General features: G+C 38.7%; 1 protein-coding gene across 10 annotated transcripts in view; it reads right to left on the bottom strand.

The window, feature by feature from the left end:
• Positions 1 to 15,278, bottom strand: part of TNS1 (tensin 1) — a 401,394-nt gene that overhangs the window by 119,800 nt on the left and 266,316 nt on the right. For all 10 annotated transcript variants that reach the window (XM_081935971.1, XM_081935975.1, XM_081935973.1 and 7 more), the window contains one exon: positions 14,576 to 14,617. In XM_081935971.1, the coding sequence (XP_081792097.1) occupies positions 14,576 to 14,617 (42 nt within the window). The remainder of the gene's footprint in view (positions 1 to 14,575; positions 14,618 to 15,278) is intronic.

The following is a 15,278-nucleotide window of genomic DNA, read 5'->3' as shown; positions in this document are numbered from 1 at the left end:
AAACTATCAATCTATACCTTTTAGAGTTTCAAATGGGTTTATTCTTCCTGAACCTTTATAGTTGTGATAAACCAAAATTAATTCCCATAATGGATTCCCAAATACAATTGATGGTTAGGTACCTATCCTATTTTTCTTACACCAAGATATTACTTTTTCATTAGAGAGATATGGATGAGTTTGTCCCATTCCAACAGAATAACAGAATTGGAAGAAACCTTAGGGATCTTCTAGTCCAACCTCCTAGTGAAGCAGGACACCATACCATTCTGGACAAATGGCTGTTCCACTTCTTCTTAAAAACCTCTAGTGATGCACACAAAACAAAATTATTTCATGGGCTGGGTCCATTTCACATTAAAATTCTAAAGCTGAGTTAACCACACCCAACTGGGATGTTTACACAGCTGTTCCCAAGGAAACAATCTAGATGTTGGCTTCACTCAAGAGTGGGCAACATTCACAGGGACACGTGCTGCAATTTAGCATCCTAGTTTGCAAGGGTCACAGGAGGCCATCCCATTCAGCCTGATTTTTTTTTGGATTTAGCAAGCAGCTAAGAATGAGGACAGAAGCAGGAGGCCGTCCAGAAAAAAAAAACATTTCTATTCCCATTTCCATCTTCACCTGCTCATAAAGGACAAAAATATGCATCAATCAGATTCACACATGTTGCCAGGCAATTTCAACAACATGATCTTGGGAATTATGGAGATGAAACTCAAAAGTTGGGAGACTATGCCCAATCTAATAGATTGTCTTGCTCTAGCTTCACTTGATGGCCTTGCTAAGATAAAAGACTGCCTCCCATAACACGAACTGCAAACTACCCAACCCTATTATTTTCACCTACTCTGGCATGTTGTGTGAATCAGGAAGGACACCAAATTGTGTTGATATCAAATACAGGTTTTTATGCTCTTCTCCTTGGGAACCCCAGACTGGATTGTTATTTGCTACATAATGTGTTTTTAGCAATATTGCAAAAGCTATGCATATTCATTTCAAGAATGACCCTATCCCAGAGCTTTGAAGCATAGAATGAGAATCAAACATATATAAAGCAGCAGGATTACACATTCTACTTTTTGGAAAAGTAAAAAATATTATTAAAACTCTTGAACTATTGCATTTGGAGAATGGCCTCACCAAACCTAGAGAATCCAATACTGCCAATATTATCAGGCCCATCTTTTCTTGTTTTACCAATGTTCCTCTGTGCACTTCCAGTATATCTGATGGTTCATAAGAGGACAGTGAGCTAAGGTGAAGATTATTTTATTTTACTATTTTATTCTAGGGCCACCCATCTTTACTAGGTAATTCTGGGCAGTTTACAATTCTAAAATATTAAAACTGTTGTCTTTTACAAATAGACAAAAGCTCGCAAAAGTGATCAGAATAAACAATACTTCATATATCTGGTCTATTTTAGAACAAGATGAAAGTACTGCATTACAGAATTTTAGAATTCAATGAAAATTTTGGAAGCATTTTAATTTAAAGTTAATGTAATGCAGATGGCTCAGAGTGATACTATGCACCTTCTTTCACTTTCTAATACAAAGTTAAGCACTCTCTTTTATATATGTTATGAATAGCTTTTTTCATACATGTACAGATGGATGCACAAATTCTTTAAATGAACATGCGTAGACATGGATGTGAAATATTATCACATACATGCAAAATGCACATTTACATTTTTTTTTCTGCCAAAGTTAGTGCTTTACAAATAGAAAATAAAGTTCTTTCTCCAATGAAACAATATTACCTGGCTTGTATTAATGCATAGACATTAACTACCTTTTCCACACCCTGTAGAAGGGGATCTGATTTTAAAAACATACTGGCTAAATAACAACACACAAACCTTGGTTAGCCTTTTTCCAAAACCAGTCTGCATAGATTGCAATCAACATACATTATGAACCCACAAGATCTAACCAAGCCAAAAAATTTATGAACATACCTATCTATAATCAGATCAATAGACCGGGCAATCTTCCCCACATTTCCTATAATGATCCTAAAATCCTAAACTCTGATCCAAAAATGTTATCCTTCCAACCGAGGACCAAAGAGGAATGCATATTCCTGTTGGTAGATAGTCAATATTATTTCCCACTTACCCTCAGAGAGTAGTACAGAATGCAATTTGGCATCTCCTTGCTCCCCCCCTCCTCCCCGTATCTGGCCTTAAACTAAGACTTACCTTAGGCAGAGATAGGGTTTTCCTAAGCCAGTTTGAAGCCAAGGTACCCATCTTTCTGAAAACTCCATCCAAAACAATCCTTTTCTTTGATACCAAAAATCCGTCCGAACAAGTTCACAGTAATAATACAAGCAGAGTATTTGATTAAGCAGCAACATAAGCCTGGCGTACAGCAGGCATCATGTTTGTGACAAATAGAGCCTCTGATGCAACGGCTTTGGTCCCTGGGTCTCACAGGGCAGCATCCTAATTGTAAATAGCTCCCTTGTTGTTACTTCCAGTGGAAATGAAGCCCTACCCTTCCTGAAACTCCCTCTAACATACGTGCACGCACACATACACACACCACGAGAAATAGTCAGGCAGATATCAGCTGATGGGAACAACAGCTTCTAGGCAAATTAAGAGGTCAGAAGAGATCCTATCCAGAACTTAGGTCCAGGCAGAAAGATGAGAGGGACTAACTAATGTTTCGAAAGGCTGGGATTGCTCGCAACATCACTTCCCTCTTTGTTGAAAAGAAAATGGGCGCTAATCAGTTGCAACAAAAGCCACAAAATAAGCCAATGAGAAGCCAACGCTAATTGTATAAAATAGGGCTGGGCCACATGCAGCTTCCAAACCACATTCATTATGGTGCAACAGATAAATCATTGATCGAGTAGCTACAATTTCAAAAACAGAAATAACAGGGTAAGTCCCAGAATAAGCTCATGTTATATAAAACAGAGGTGAGTGAAGAATCCTCCAGGCCTTTTTTTCTCTGTTCCTGCTCCCACAAACCTGGAAAACTAGTTTATTAAATTAGTTTAGTTTATTAATTACTGAAATATTGTGGAAGGAGTTTTGTTTTAAAAAAAACAACACCCCCCCCAAAAACTATTTTCTTTTAAAATAATTAATGCATAGTTATTCTTCTTACACTAGGTAAAGTCTATAGAGCAGTGATGGCGAACCTATGGCACGCGTGACACAGGTGGCACGCGGAGTCATTTGTCAGGGCATGTGAGTTCACCCTTTTTTAAAGCCATTTTTCACCCTCCCCAGGCTCCAGAGGCTTTATAGGAGCCTGGGGAGGGCGGAAAGAGCCTCCCCCCCGGAGGCCCTCCGGAGGCTTCATGAGCTTCCCTGAAGTCTCCGGAGTGCAAAAAACCAGCCCTACGGGCAAACCGGAAGTTCGGGAACGGACTTCCGGTTTGCTCAGAGATTCATTTTGACTGCTCCGGAGGCTTCAGGGAAGCGTCCTGAAGGTCCCTGAAGCCTTTGGAGCACTCAAAATGACCTTCCGAGCAAACCGGAAGTCACTTCCTGTTTGCTCGGAGGGTCATTTTGACTGCTCCGGGGGCTTCAGGGAAACCTCCTGAAGGTCCCTAAACCCTCCGGAGGGCTTCCAGGGGGGCGGGGGAGGCTGTTTTCGCCCTCCCCAGGCTCCTATAAAGCCTCTGGAGCCTGGGGAGGGCGAAAAAAGCATGCAAAAAATGGGGGGTCGCGCCTGTAGTGTGCGCATGTGCACTGGGGAGTTGCAAAGTGAGGACAAGCAGCATGGATGCAAAAATAAGATGCTCTTTGTAGATAGGACCTCCTACGTTCATCAAACCAGAAAAAAGGATTCAGCTTGTTTATGGCTGAGTATTTGGCCAGAGGTGGGTGGGGGCACTGCTCTAGAGGTTGGTGAATGTGTCTTCCCTAAGCTTCACAGGACAGAAGCATTGTAAAAATTGTAAAAATTTAGCCAGCAAATTTAATTATCGTTCAACTAAATTATATACAGGACTTAGAACCACAACTGAGCCCCAAATTTATGTTGCCAAGCAACACATTTGTTAAGTGAGTTTTGCCCCATTTTATGACCTTCCTTGCCAGAATTATTAAGTGAATCATGGCAGTTGTTAAGTTAGTTACACGGTTAAGTGAATCTGGCTTCCCCATTGATTTTGCTTGTCAGAAGTTTGCAAAAGGTGATCACATGATCCCGGGAATACTGCAACTGTCATAAATGTGAGTTAGTTGCCAACCATCTGAATTTTGATCATGTGACCATGGGGATCCTGCAACAGTTGTAAGTCTGAAAAATAGTCAAGTCACTTTTTACAGTGATATTGTAACTTTGAACGATCACTAAATGAATCGTTTTAAATCAAGAACTACCTGTATTCACATTTAAAAGACTGAACATAACATACTTAGTACTATGAGTAAATCCAATTTTATAATTAAGCGGTTGCTATCCTTTCCCCTTGTCACCACTATTGGAGTTAGTTGCATTTGGCTAACTGGGGAAGAGATCAGAGAAGATGACATATCATGGTCCTCTAGTAACTTCAACACATACAACCCAGAAGAGAGCCAGACATCACGATGACACAGCATGCGGTCTCGATAGTCCGAGACCGCCGTTTATTCTTTTACCTGCTGCACGGTCCATATAGACTTAAACCATCCTGAAGAGACGGTGACAGGGAGACAAATTCTTGCTGGTCTCAGGGACACCGCAAAGTCCCTGATCGACCCAAGGGAAGTTCTCCAAGCCGGCGATAAACCAACAGCCCCCAGGCTGACAAAGTTGGAGATGGCTCCAGAAAGAAGGCAGTGAAAGTGAGTCCAGCTGGTGAGATTTTTTCTTTGAGAATGATTACCCAAAGAAATTTGTTTTAAAAATGAATTAGTCCTTTAAGCAAAAGAATAAAGCAGTGAAATTTATCTTTATTGGACTGCCTTAGAAAGGTTGTTTCTTTTTCTATGTAACAACGTTTTGTGGATTGAAGTGATTGGAACGTTTCCCGTTTCTCCTTTTAAGTGAATGAATTGATTTTTTTTCTCCTATTCTTTGCTACTTTATTTTTTGGTTGATCTAAAAAAATTTTTTACTTTAATAATCCTTCCTCTTACTATTTATTAAATTTTATTAAAGACACTTAGAGATTTTTTGCTTTCCTTAAGACTGATATGAATAAGAGAAAGTTGAATCTGCCATTCGGAAGCCAGAACTTGGTCTTTTTTTGAAACAATGTATCCTTTGCTCTATTTTCTATGATTCTGTTAACGTAACTAGAGGGTTTGCAGCTTATCTGTAAGAGCTCAAGGACACGGAGTGTTCCCTTGCAGGTGTCTTTGTGGAATATTTTGGACAAGGGAAGGAAAAGAAAAGAAAAGATAGAACCCTCACTTTTTTTGAAAAAATTAAAAGAATCTTATGTTTAAGCAAATCCAAAACAAAAATATTTTTATATATAAAAGAAACATTGAAAGCGAGAGTGGCAGTGGATTTTAAACTTTTTCTTCTCTTCTGGGAAATATGTATTTATATACAGATGAAGAAACCCTAAGTTACCAGGATTTTTTAGATGGAATTCTAAATATATTGGAAGGATTTGAGAGATTTGATAAGAAGTTGGATAGACTATTGTCTGGCACAATAAAAGATGAAGGGACTGGAGCCTCAAAAATTAAAGAAGAGAGTGAAGACATAGAAGATAAAGATAAGATAACAAATGAACCTAATAATGGAGCACCTATGAGTGAAAGTGGAAAGAAGGGAACATGGAAAAATGAACCTGGTTATTATTATATACTTGATGATCTGGAGCTCTACCCCTCATGCCAAGATATGGATTTGATGATGGAATTAAAAAGAGAAACAGCTTTAGAAAGACATCAGATAATCAAAGACATGTTAATTTTAATACCAGTTCAAGGGCAACTATATGAGAGATCTTTCAAGCAAAAAAGTGCGGAGAGAAGGTTTTTTTTTTTTTCAAAAAGTTTTATTGGTTTTTTAAAACATTTATAAGGAAAAGGGTAAGTGGAATGGTTACAAATTTTGGCAGTTGCAAGTGTGGCAGACGCCCCCTCCCTCCAAACTCATAGGTTACATCTAAATATCAAACATTAATACATAATCATAAAAAATCAGCATATTAATTCTAGAGAAAATAATTTTCAGTCAGTTTATATAGTTATGATATATAGTCTAGATATAATTTCATTATTACTTTCCGTCTGTTTATAACATTGTGGTTTTCTTATTCATTTTTGTGATCTGAGCTTTCTTGGTGTTGCCCCTTCACCCCCCGCTGGCAGAGCTCCGGCCCCTCCCGTGTCCTGTGCGACCATTGTGGTATCTTCTGTTTTTTCTAGGTTCGCTTTATTTTTTTCCATAAAGGCCTGTGCCTCTATGGGTGTGTTGATTCTGATTCTTGTCTCCTCCCAGAATATCAGCATACCTTCAGGCATCAACCATCTAAACCACACCCCCTTCTGGTATAATTTATTCGCCAATTGCGAATAGTTTTTCCTTTTCTCCCTAATTTTTTTGGGAATCTGCTTCAGAATGTTTATCTCCCTGTCGTGGTATGTCAGTGTTTGCCCCCTTTGTACACCCAGAATTTCATCTCTTGTGCTTTTCCTAAGGAATTTAATATGAACCTCCCTGGGTACATTGTGTGTTCTGGCATATGCTGAATTCACTCTATAGACCAGATCTATCTCCCATTCCATCTGCTGTTTATCTTTGTGTATGTATTCAGCTAGAATATTAGTCATAATGTCCCTTATGTTTTCCCCATCTGCTTCTATTACATTTTGAAATCTAAGATAAAAGGACATTCTCTCAAACTCTGTTTTCATTTGTTGGATATCAAGTTCTTTGTTCCCCTTCTGTAAAGCCTCTACCCCCCCTCTCGCCTCCGCCACCCCACCCTCCACAAGGTCCAGTCTCTGTGAGTTCTTATAAATTTGAACTTGATTCTCTTTAATTTTATCTTTCATTTCCCTTAGCTGTTTCTTGATTTCCTCCTGGCCCTGTAGAATTTGTTGAAGCATTTGTTGAAGGTCTATCTCTGTAGTCTTAGGTTGCATCAGTTCTGTTATCTTTGACTGTGTGGCTGGACTGGATGTTGCAGATGTTGGAGCAGAAGTGGCAAAGCCAGGTTTTCCAGGAGGTGGTCTTTTTGGAGACATGGTTTATAAAACAAAGAGATCAGTCAGTGTAGGAACTGGGCAGCTGGAGAAGTAGAGCAGGCAGGCGAGTCCAGAAGGCAGAGGATCCAAACAGGTGGGAGTTTCTTTAGTCACTCTAGCAATAGATGAAAGTTTTTTCTCCAAAGAGTTCAGGAAATAACAATCCACAAGAGATTCCTCTGGGTGACTCGGAGACAAAGACCGGAAGCCTGAATTTTAAAGGTGGAGTCAGGTTTCACAGTTCATAAAGACAACGGAAGTGTGCCATCTTGCCCTGCCAGCTTTGGGCTCAGAGGCATAGAAAAAAATTTAAAAGTTCAAAAAGTTCTCAGGTCATCAATAAGTTCTGGATCTAAGTCCCATGAAAAGCACTTTTACTGGGGTGAGGCATCGTTAGTTGGCTCTCCCCCCTCCTCCTTCCCCAGGGGGCGAGAGGAGAATTTTAACAAGCCGCTTGTCCAAGGGGGGGGGGAATCCCCCTCCCCTCTAGCCGCTCCTCAAAGAGTAAATCCGAAAGGTTAACTTTTAAAATTACTGAAAAGTCTATCAATTCAAAAGTAAGGGGATGAAGAGAGGAAGCATCTCACCACACCGCCGCTGCTTCCTTCAGTTTTGCATTCTCCGATCGGCATGGGGCGAGACGCAGGCGCGTCCTCCAAAACTGCTCCCCGGTGCCTGGAGCAAAGCGGAAAAGCCCCCACCAGCCGCCGCCGGTGCCAGAGCCTTCCGCGAGCCGCTCCTTCGGCAGGGCGCCTCTTCGGGGCGTCCTGTGCCCCCCCGAAGACGGGGGAAGCCCACCGAAGAGCGGGAGTGGGCAAAGTCCTTGCCCGTCGCCGTAGCCGCCGGAACCGGAAGTTCCGCGGAGAGAAGTTTTTAAAAACTTTATAAAGAAGTTCATAAGAGAATTGATGCAACAACTGGCTAAAGAGATAAGATTGTATTATTATTGGAAAGACACAGGCTGATAATGAAGGTTGATAATCCAAACCTTTGGTGATTAATAAGTAGGATTTTGTAGACACTTTTAGAATGTTTTCTTTAAAATGTTTATTTGTTAATTAATAACTCATTATGATGATGATGATAATAATAATAATAATAATAATAATAATAATAATAATAATAATAATAATAATAATAATAATAATAATCATCTTAATTAGTTAAAACAATTTGGATATAAACTTTAAATCGAGACCTGGGAAAAAGATTTATCAATTTCACTAATACATTTTTGCTTAGATTTTGTTATAAAGATGTAATTTCTCTTGGGTACTCATAAACTTTACTAACAAACTTTTGTTTAGATTTTATTATAAAGATGTAATTTTTCTTGGGTCGGAGGAGAGGAGATGTGATATAAATGGTTAAAAAAAAATCTTTTCTCGTTAGATAACTACAATAATAATAAGGAAATGTTAATGGATAATGTTTAATGATATTTACATGTGTTGGCATTGGTAAAAGCAATCAGATATAAGCCTTAAATAGTGAGTTGGGGGGGGAGGGAATATGCTATAAAAGGGTAATTATTGGAGGTTTATAGGAATAGCTAATGAATGCCATTAGGTGGTTGTGTCTTTAAATACAAATGATTCCAGATAAAAGCATATTTAAATATATAGCTAAATAAGAATGATGGTACATTGATGGCAAAATACATAAAGATTTTCGATTTAAAATGTAAATCAAAAATATGAAGGGTGTATAAAACTAATTGTGGTAGTAACGCATGAAATTTATTTGTAACCAATCGACATGCTTTCTACAAGATGTAATGAAGAAATATTCTTTTTTTGTGTGTGTTTTTGTTTAATTAAAACAATAAAAAATTTCCCCCCAAAACCCCACATACAACCCAGTATTTAATTTCATCTAGGACCAAAGCAACAGATTTCCCTCCAGGACTTCTTCGCTGTCCTTGTAATTCATCCATGGTTACTTATTTCTGTAAATACACAGGCAGCTACTGAGCAATCTTTGGCAATGATTGATTTCAAACAGATGTGCCTTTATTACAACATCATTTTGAATAGTGAACCACCTTAGAAAATCAACAAGCAAAATATACATTGGAAACATATAAAGTATAAATAGGTACCCCGGGACAGATCCTTCTACAACAGCATTCACTAATAATTGTTTTAATACAATTATTATTTTTGGAATTCTGGTATTTATTTTTTAAAGGCAGTCTATTAGTATTGCACCTGCTTAGTCTCTCTAGGTGATATAGAATTCCATACAGGAATTTTGGAGAAACTAAACGGAGCATCTGCGTGTTGCACATCTATGTATTGGTCATATGTGCACATCTATGTGCACATCTATGTGTTGGTCATAGTGGGAAGAGTCTCACTTCTTCTCAATGCAGGAAACTAGCTGGAAAATAGAATTAGAATTCTTTCTAGTGGGCCAAGGGCCCTTTTTTGAGAAAATGAGTAAAATATTGATGCAGGTTAGTAAATTCTGAGGTCTGATTCATGACAGAAATAGGATCATAATTAAGGATGAGATCTTAAGTATTCTTAATCCATTTGAAGGGTAATGAGATTCAGGTTCTGATTCTGCGTCTGTGTTATACTGTTTTGATTAACTTAGATTTTACTATTAAGCATGATGTCTCATCTCATGGCCAAAAGCATGATATAATTAATGAAAGACCAGAAATATATTGAGGCAAAGCAATGGAAGCTGTAGGATTATCTGCCCGAGTATCAGGCTAAACTGGCTTGCCTTGGCTATGTTGAACTTTCACTTCAAAGTAATGGAGATAAAATATGCTGTATTTCATTGGATCAATTGTACTTTTTTTTTCTGCTGACAGATGACTGAGCTCAATTCTTCATAGTTCTGCCATCCCTAGTCAACACTCAATCAAAATTCCTTAGTTGCACCAGAGAAGAGGGAAGGGCAGTCTCCTTTTATCAGGTTCTTACAAGTTGTTTCCTAGATTGAAGCCACTACAATTGCAGGTAAATATGGGTAGTCCAAAGCTTTTTTTTTCTGAGAAAATAATCCACCTCTGGTGCTTTCCTTACAAGAAAACCCTAACACGCTGCCTTAGAACCCATGAACTTACATATCAACCAACTAAATAAAACCAGAAACAGATGAGACTCTGTTGTTAACCATGAAAATGAACAACGTGAACTATCACATGTCAAATTAGAACAGTGCTCTTCAAAGAGGTTGCTAATAGGCAAGAGATGCTGATGACAACAAACATACGGAGGGTGGTGTTCATAGGTTACATATCTAATATATATAAGAGTCAGCCCCAGAGAATTCTTATTTTCCAGAGAACACAGAAGCCCTGCTCAGTTCACATCCACATGATTTCGTTTTAGCTTCTTCAATTGTTAAATATTTGGATAGGTTGCCAAGTAAAGAAAAAAAGGAATCTCATGAGCTGTAGCAACCAACTCATCTCCTCCTTCCCCAAGCGATGCAATCCAAGGTCCTGTGATACCAAGACAACTGCAAACAATTAGATATGCTTATCCGGAGTGGCAAAAACATAACATCCCACAAGAACAGAGAGCAGTAATGCAAGAGCTCTGCTAACCTAACCCACCAATCTGGGCAGCCTTTAGGTGAATGTCTAAGTCACAACCCTCCTGGAAAGCTGCTAAAATCTGGCTCCCCCCCACCCCCGGCATTATAGTCAGAATGTTATGGGACCCAATACAGGTAGTCCTCAGTTAACTATGGATAGCAGAACCAGAATTTCCACTGCTAAGCAATGCAGTCATAAAGTTGAGAAGTCACATGATCACATCACTTAGCAACAGCAATCCTTGCATTCCAACATCGCTGCTGTTAAGTAAGGATCGTGGATCATTAAGCAAGTCCCAGGCAGCTTGCAAGCAACCCAGTGGGCAGATAAGGCACAGCAGGGCTGGGCAGGGGAAGATGCGAAAGACTGACTAGAGCAGGGGTTCCCAACCTTTTCTATACCCCACACTCCTAGAACGCTTCTGATATATTTTCGTGCCCCTTACAAAAGTAAATAATTATATGCATATCATTATGCATATACACATAGAATTTTGAAACTTCTAAACCCACGTTTCTGCATCCCCTAGAATATCGTCTCGCACCCCCAGTTGGGAACCCCTGGATTAGAGGGACTTGCAACCTTCTCAGCTAGTGTCCCAATTGACTTTGCTTGTAAGAATCTGACAGGGGAGATCGCAAATGGGGATCCAGTGGGTTGCCAAACTCACAGTGCACAATCACATGACTGCAGGAGTGCTACGGCAACCAGAACTTCAAGGTTACAAGTCTCCTTTTCAGCATTGTCATAACTTCAAACGGTTGCTGAACAAATGGTTGAATAGCAACAGCTACCTGTATACAAGTCTTTATTTTTATCACATTCGTATATAGTGCCCCGGTTGTCTTTTCTTATATCAGAGTACTTTAAACTCTTTATGGAGTGGAGGTTTTTTTTTTAATATTGTTTAATATGGAATACTCACTGTCCAGAATTATGTATTTACAATAAGCAGTTGTATAAATTGTCTACATAAATGAATAATTTTTCTCAGGCAAACGGATGGCTCTTCCCCCAGAGAATGCCTTTTCCTACTCTAGTCCTTAGTTATTACAGCTACATCCAACTAGACCACCCAGAGGAGCTTTTAGCTAGCTGCTAAGTGCCTAGGGAACAATTTTTCATTGTATTTTGACAATGACATTATCAAGGTCGATATTTCTCGAATGTAGAATGAAAAAAATGTGGTTGCTAAAAAGTTGAGAATGACTTCACGGTATGTAATCAATAATGAAAAAAATATCACTTTCACAATTCTGAACTGAATAATATTATCAAGCAAAAAATAAGAATCAACAACAATTCAGTACTATTGCAATATCAGCTGTGAGAGGCATCTAGTCCTAGTGGACAACCACTTAAATATGACCCAGCAGTGTGCTGCAGCTACCAAAAAAAGCCAATGCATTCCTAGGCTGCATCAACGAAAAACTGCATCAAGATCATGAGAGGTGATAATACTCTTTTATACCCCACTGGTAAGACCCTATTAGGAATATTGCATCCAGTTTTGGTTTCCGTGATACAAAAAGATGCTAAGACTCTAGAAAAAGTACACAGAAGATCAACAATGATGATTAGGGGACTGGAGGCTAAAACATATGAAGAAAGTAAGTATTGGGTATTGTTAGGGATGTAATCCTAGGCTTGGCTTGCCAATGTATATAAGCTATGATTACTTTACTGTTACTTTAAATGATTCAGAGATGTAATTGGCTTGTTACCTCAAGCAGCCATAAAAGGGAGCCAGAATGGCTGTTATCTCTCTCTCTGTTTTGTTAGATGCTGATTGTGAATACTGTTTGATACTGCTCGTGAGTTACTGAGTCTTGCTACTGTTAGCCATTTTGTATGTTAAACTGAGAATATAGATAACTGACTAACTGAACTGTGTATGACTTGGACTGTTAACCGGACTCTGAATACTTCTATATTTCTACATAGTAAACTACTATATTTTTATACTATTCAGTGTGTCTGTGTGCTGGTTTGTGCGTGTTATTCCATATCACTCTCATTACGCTTCTCTGCATACTCGCTCTTCTAACGGGGAGCTTAATTACTTAACAGGTATATCTAGTCTAATGAAGAGAAGGACTAGGGATGACATGACAGCAATCTTCCAATATTTAGGGACTGTCACAAAGAAGAGGGTGTTAACCGATTCTCCAAAGCATTTGAAGGCAGGACAAGAAGTAACAGACAGAAACTTATCAAGGAAAGATCCAATCTAGAATTAAGCAGAAATTTCCTGGTCATGGGAAAATTAATCAATAGAATGGTTTGCCTCCAGAAGTTGTGGATTCTCCATCACTGAATATTTTTAGGAAGAAATTGGACAACCATTTGTCCAGAACGGTGAATGGTCTCCTGCTTGAGAATGGAGTTAGACTAAAAGACCTCCAAGGCCCCTTCCAACTCTGTTATGGTTATTAACAGCTTTCTTTTCTTGCAATAACGGACTGAATGTAGGCATGTAAGATCTAGGGTCAGTGTATTTAACTTCTGGTTTCTTTGTAAGTGTTTTGTGTGGCTCTCCATACTGAATTCCTTAAATTTCTTCCCAAATCAGTGAATATTATGTTCGGAATATGCGAGGATGAATTTATTGCACTGTCATTGGAAAAACAATGTTGCATTTTCTATTTAGAACTTGATGTTACAGTTCTAGTCTATTTCAATGAAGATTTATGATACATTCATGATTTATGATACATTCACTAAATAAATTAGGACTGTTCATGCTTCAAAATAATTTGGGAAAAATGCCTTGCATCTTGCATAAACTTGAGCTCAGCACCTCTCTGCTCTTCATAAAAGCAGCCCATAATTTTTCAAGTTTCTGTGCCAACCTAAAAAAAAAAAAGTTGTGTCTGAAAGCCTGAAAAAATAGCCTGCTTTAATGAAGAACAGAGAAGTGAAGGGCTCTGGTTTATGCAAGATCCAAGTCACTATTTTCCAAATCATTTTTGGGGAAAATGAGAAACACAAAATTCTAGATGGTTCTTCCGAACATAACTGTTAATAAACTCAGCTTGCAATGATTTTAAGTAAAGTTATATATACTGAATCTTAAGTACAGTTAGGAGAGGCTGGAGCTGGGTTTAAATTGTGTTAGTTGGGTTTCCCTTGCATTCTTCCCAGACTAGGAACAGCTCCCTTGGGAATTATGCTTATTATCCCCCAATTTCTCCGTCTTTAGGAAAGAAAGCAAAACCTTTCCCTTCAACTTGGACTTATAGACTAAATGAAATATTATTTCATTTGGGCTAATTAAATCAATTAATGCATCAAATTAATCATGGTTTTTAGTTGCTGTTTTAATCAGATTGTAACTATTTTATGTTTTGCTTTTGCTTTTTAAATCTATTTCCATCTTCCATTTCCTAAGAGTGGAAAAGCAAGACAGAGTACAGTGAAAATGTAAATAAATTAAGATGGATTCAATTAAGCTGACTTTAATGCAATGTTTGAAAAACCATTTCCTAAGTCATATCACTTGCCATTTCCTAAGTCATATCATTTGCAAATTGCTTAGCACTAAATGTTTCACTCCTGATGCTAGAGCAAAGAGCTGCACTATTGTTGACAGGCCTTAGGGACAGTCTCCAGCACCACCGCTCCGTTCAGTTGGAAAATAAGATGTAGTTTTGTTGCTAAATGGGTTAGAAACATGATAACACAAAGGAAAGGCTGAAATAGCTGTACGAACCAGGGATTTGGGCAGCCCTCATAGCCAGAAAGACTAATGTGGTTGCAGAAAATTAGATGGGGAGCTATTTGACATGGAACGGAAGAAATGTAGCGTCAATTACGACAAACTCTAAAAGAGAGAAACTTACCGGGGTATCTACATGCTTTGCAGGGCTCTCTTCGGTGGATGGCTGCACAGAGAAGAAAAAACAAAGAAAGCATGAAAGCCAAGTTCAAATGTAAAACTTCCTTGCATGTTTATAAAACAAACTTTTCAAGTTCCCATACAACTTTCCTACATCCCTTTTCCCTCCTGTAGCTGTGGAAGGAGATTCAAAAGGTCAGGAATCCCTGGAAGCTGGCCAAGCTCCCCAGTTAATGACAAAAGTTCAAATTTTAAAGGATAGAGAGGAAGTTAATGTTGAGTGCAATACAAATCATCCAAACCACTTTTAAACATGTTATGAGGTCAAAAGGGGCCTTACTGTATAACTGCGTAAAAGGGTTTTGTTACAATTTTAACTCTGTATTTTCTGGCTAGTCCATTTTCTGCCATTTCTTTCTAAGTTCAACCTTACTTAGTTGCCCTCAACAACTTCCTCCCATAGTCCTTCTGCTTTGGTTCCTTCACCCCCAGGAGATACCACACCTCCAAATTTTCCGCCTTGCTCTTCTTCTCTCTACAGTACCACTTCTCTTTCTGCTCCAATTTTGCCAGCAACTCCTTATCTCTTGTACTTTATAACAAAAGTCCCCATATCTTGCCAACCCCAACCTGCCTTCCATTGAGGACCTGTACACTGCATGAGTCAAAAGAGGGCTGTGAAAATATTTACAGACCCCTCGCATCCT

The sequence above is a fragment of the Natrix helvetica genome (genome assembly GCF_964273705.1).
Source record: "Natrix helvetica genome assembly, chromosome: 1".
Taxonomy (NCBI): domain Eukaryota; kingdom Metazoa; phylum Chordata; class Lepidosauria; order Squamata; family Natricidae; genus Natrix; species Natrix helvetica.
The sequence above is the reverse complement of the archived record's forward strand: the minus strand, read 5'-3'. Positions and strand labels throughout refer to the sequence as shown.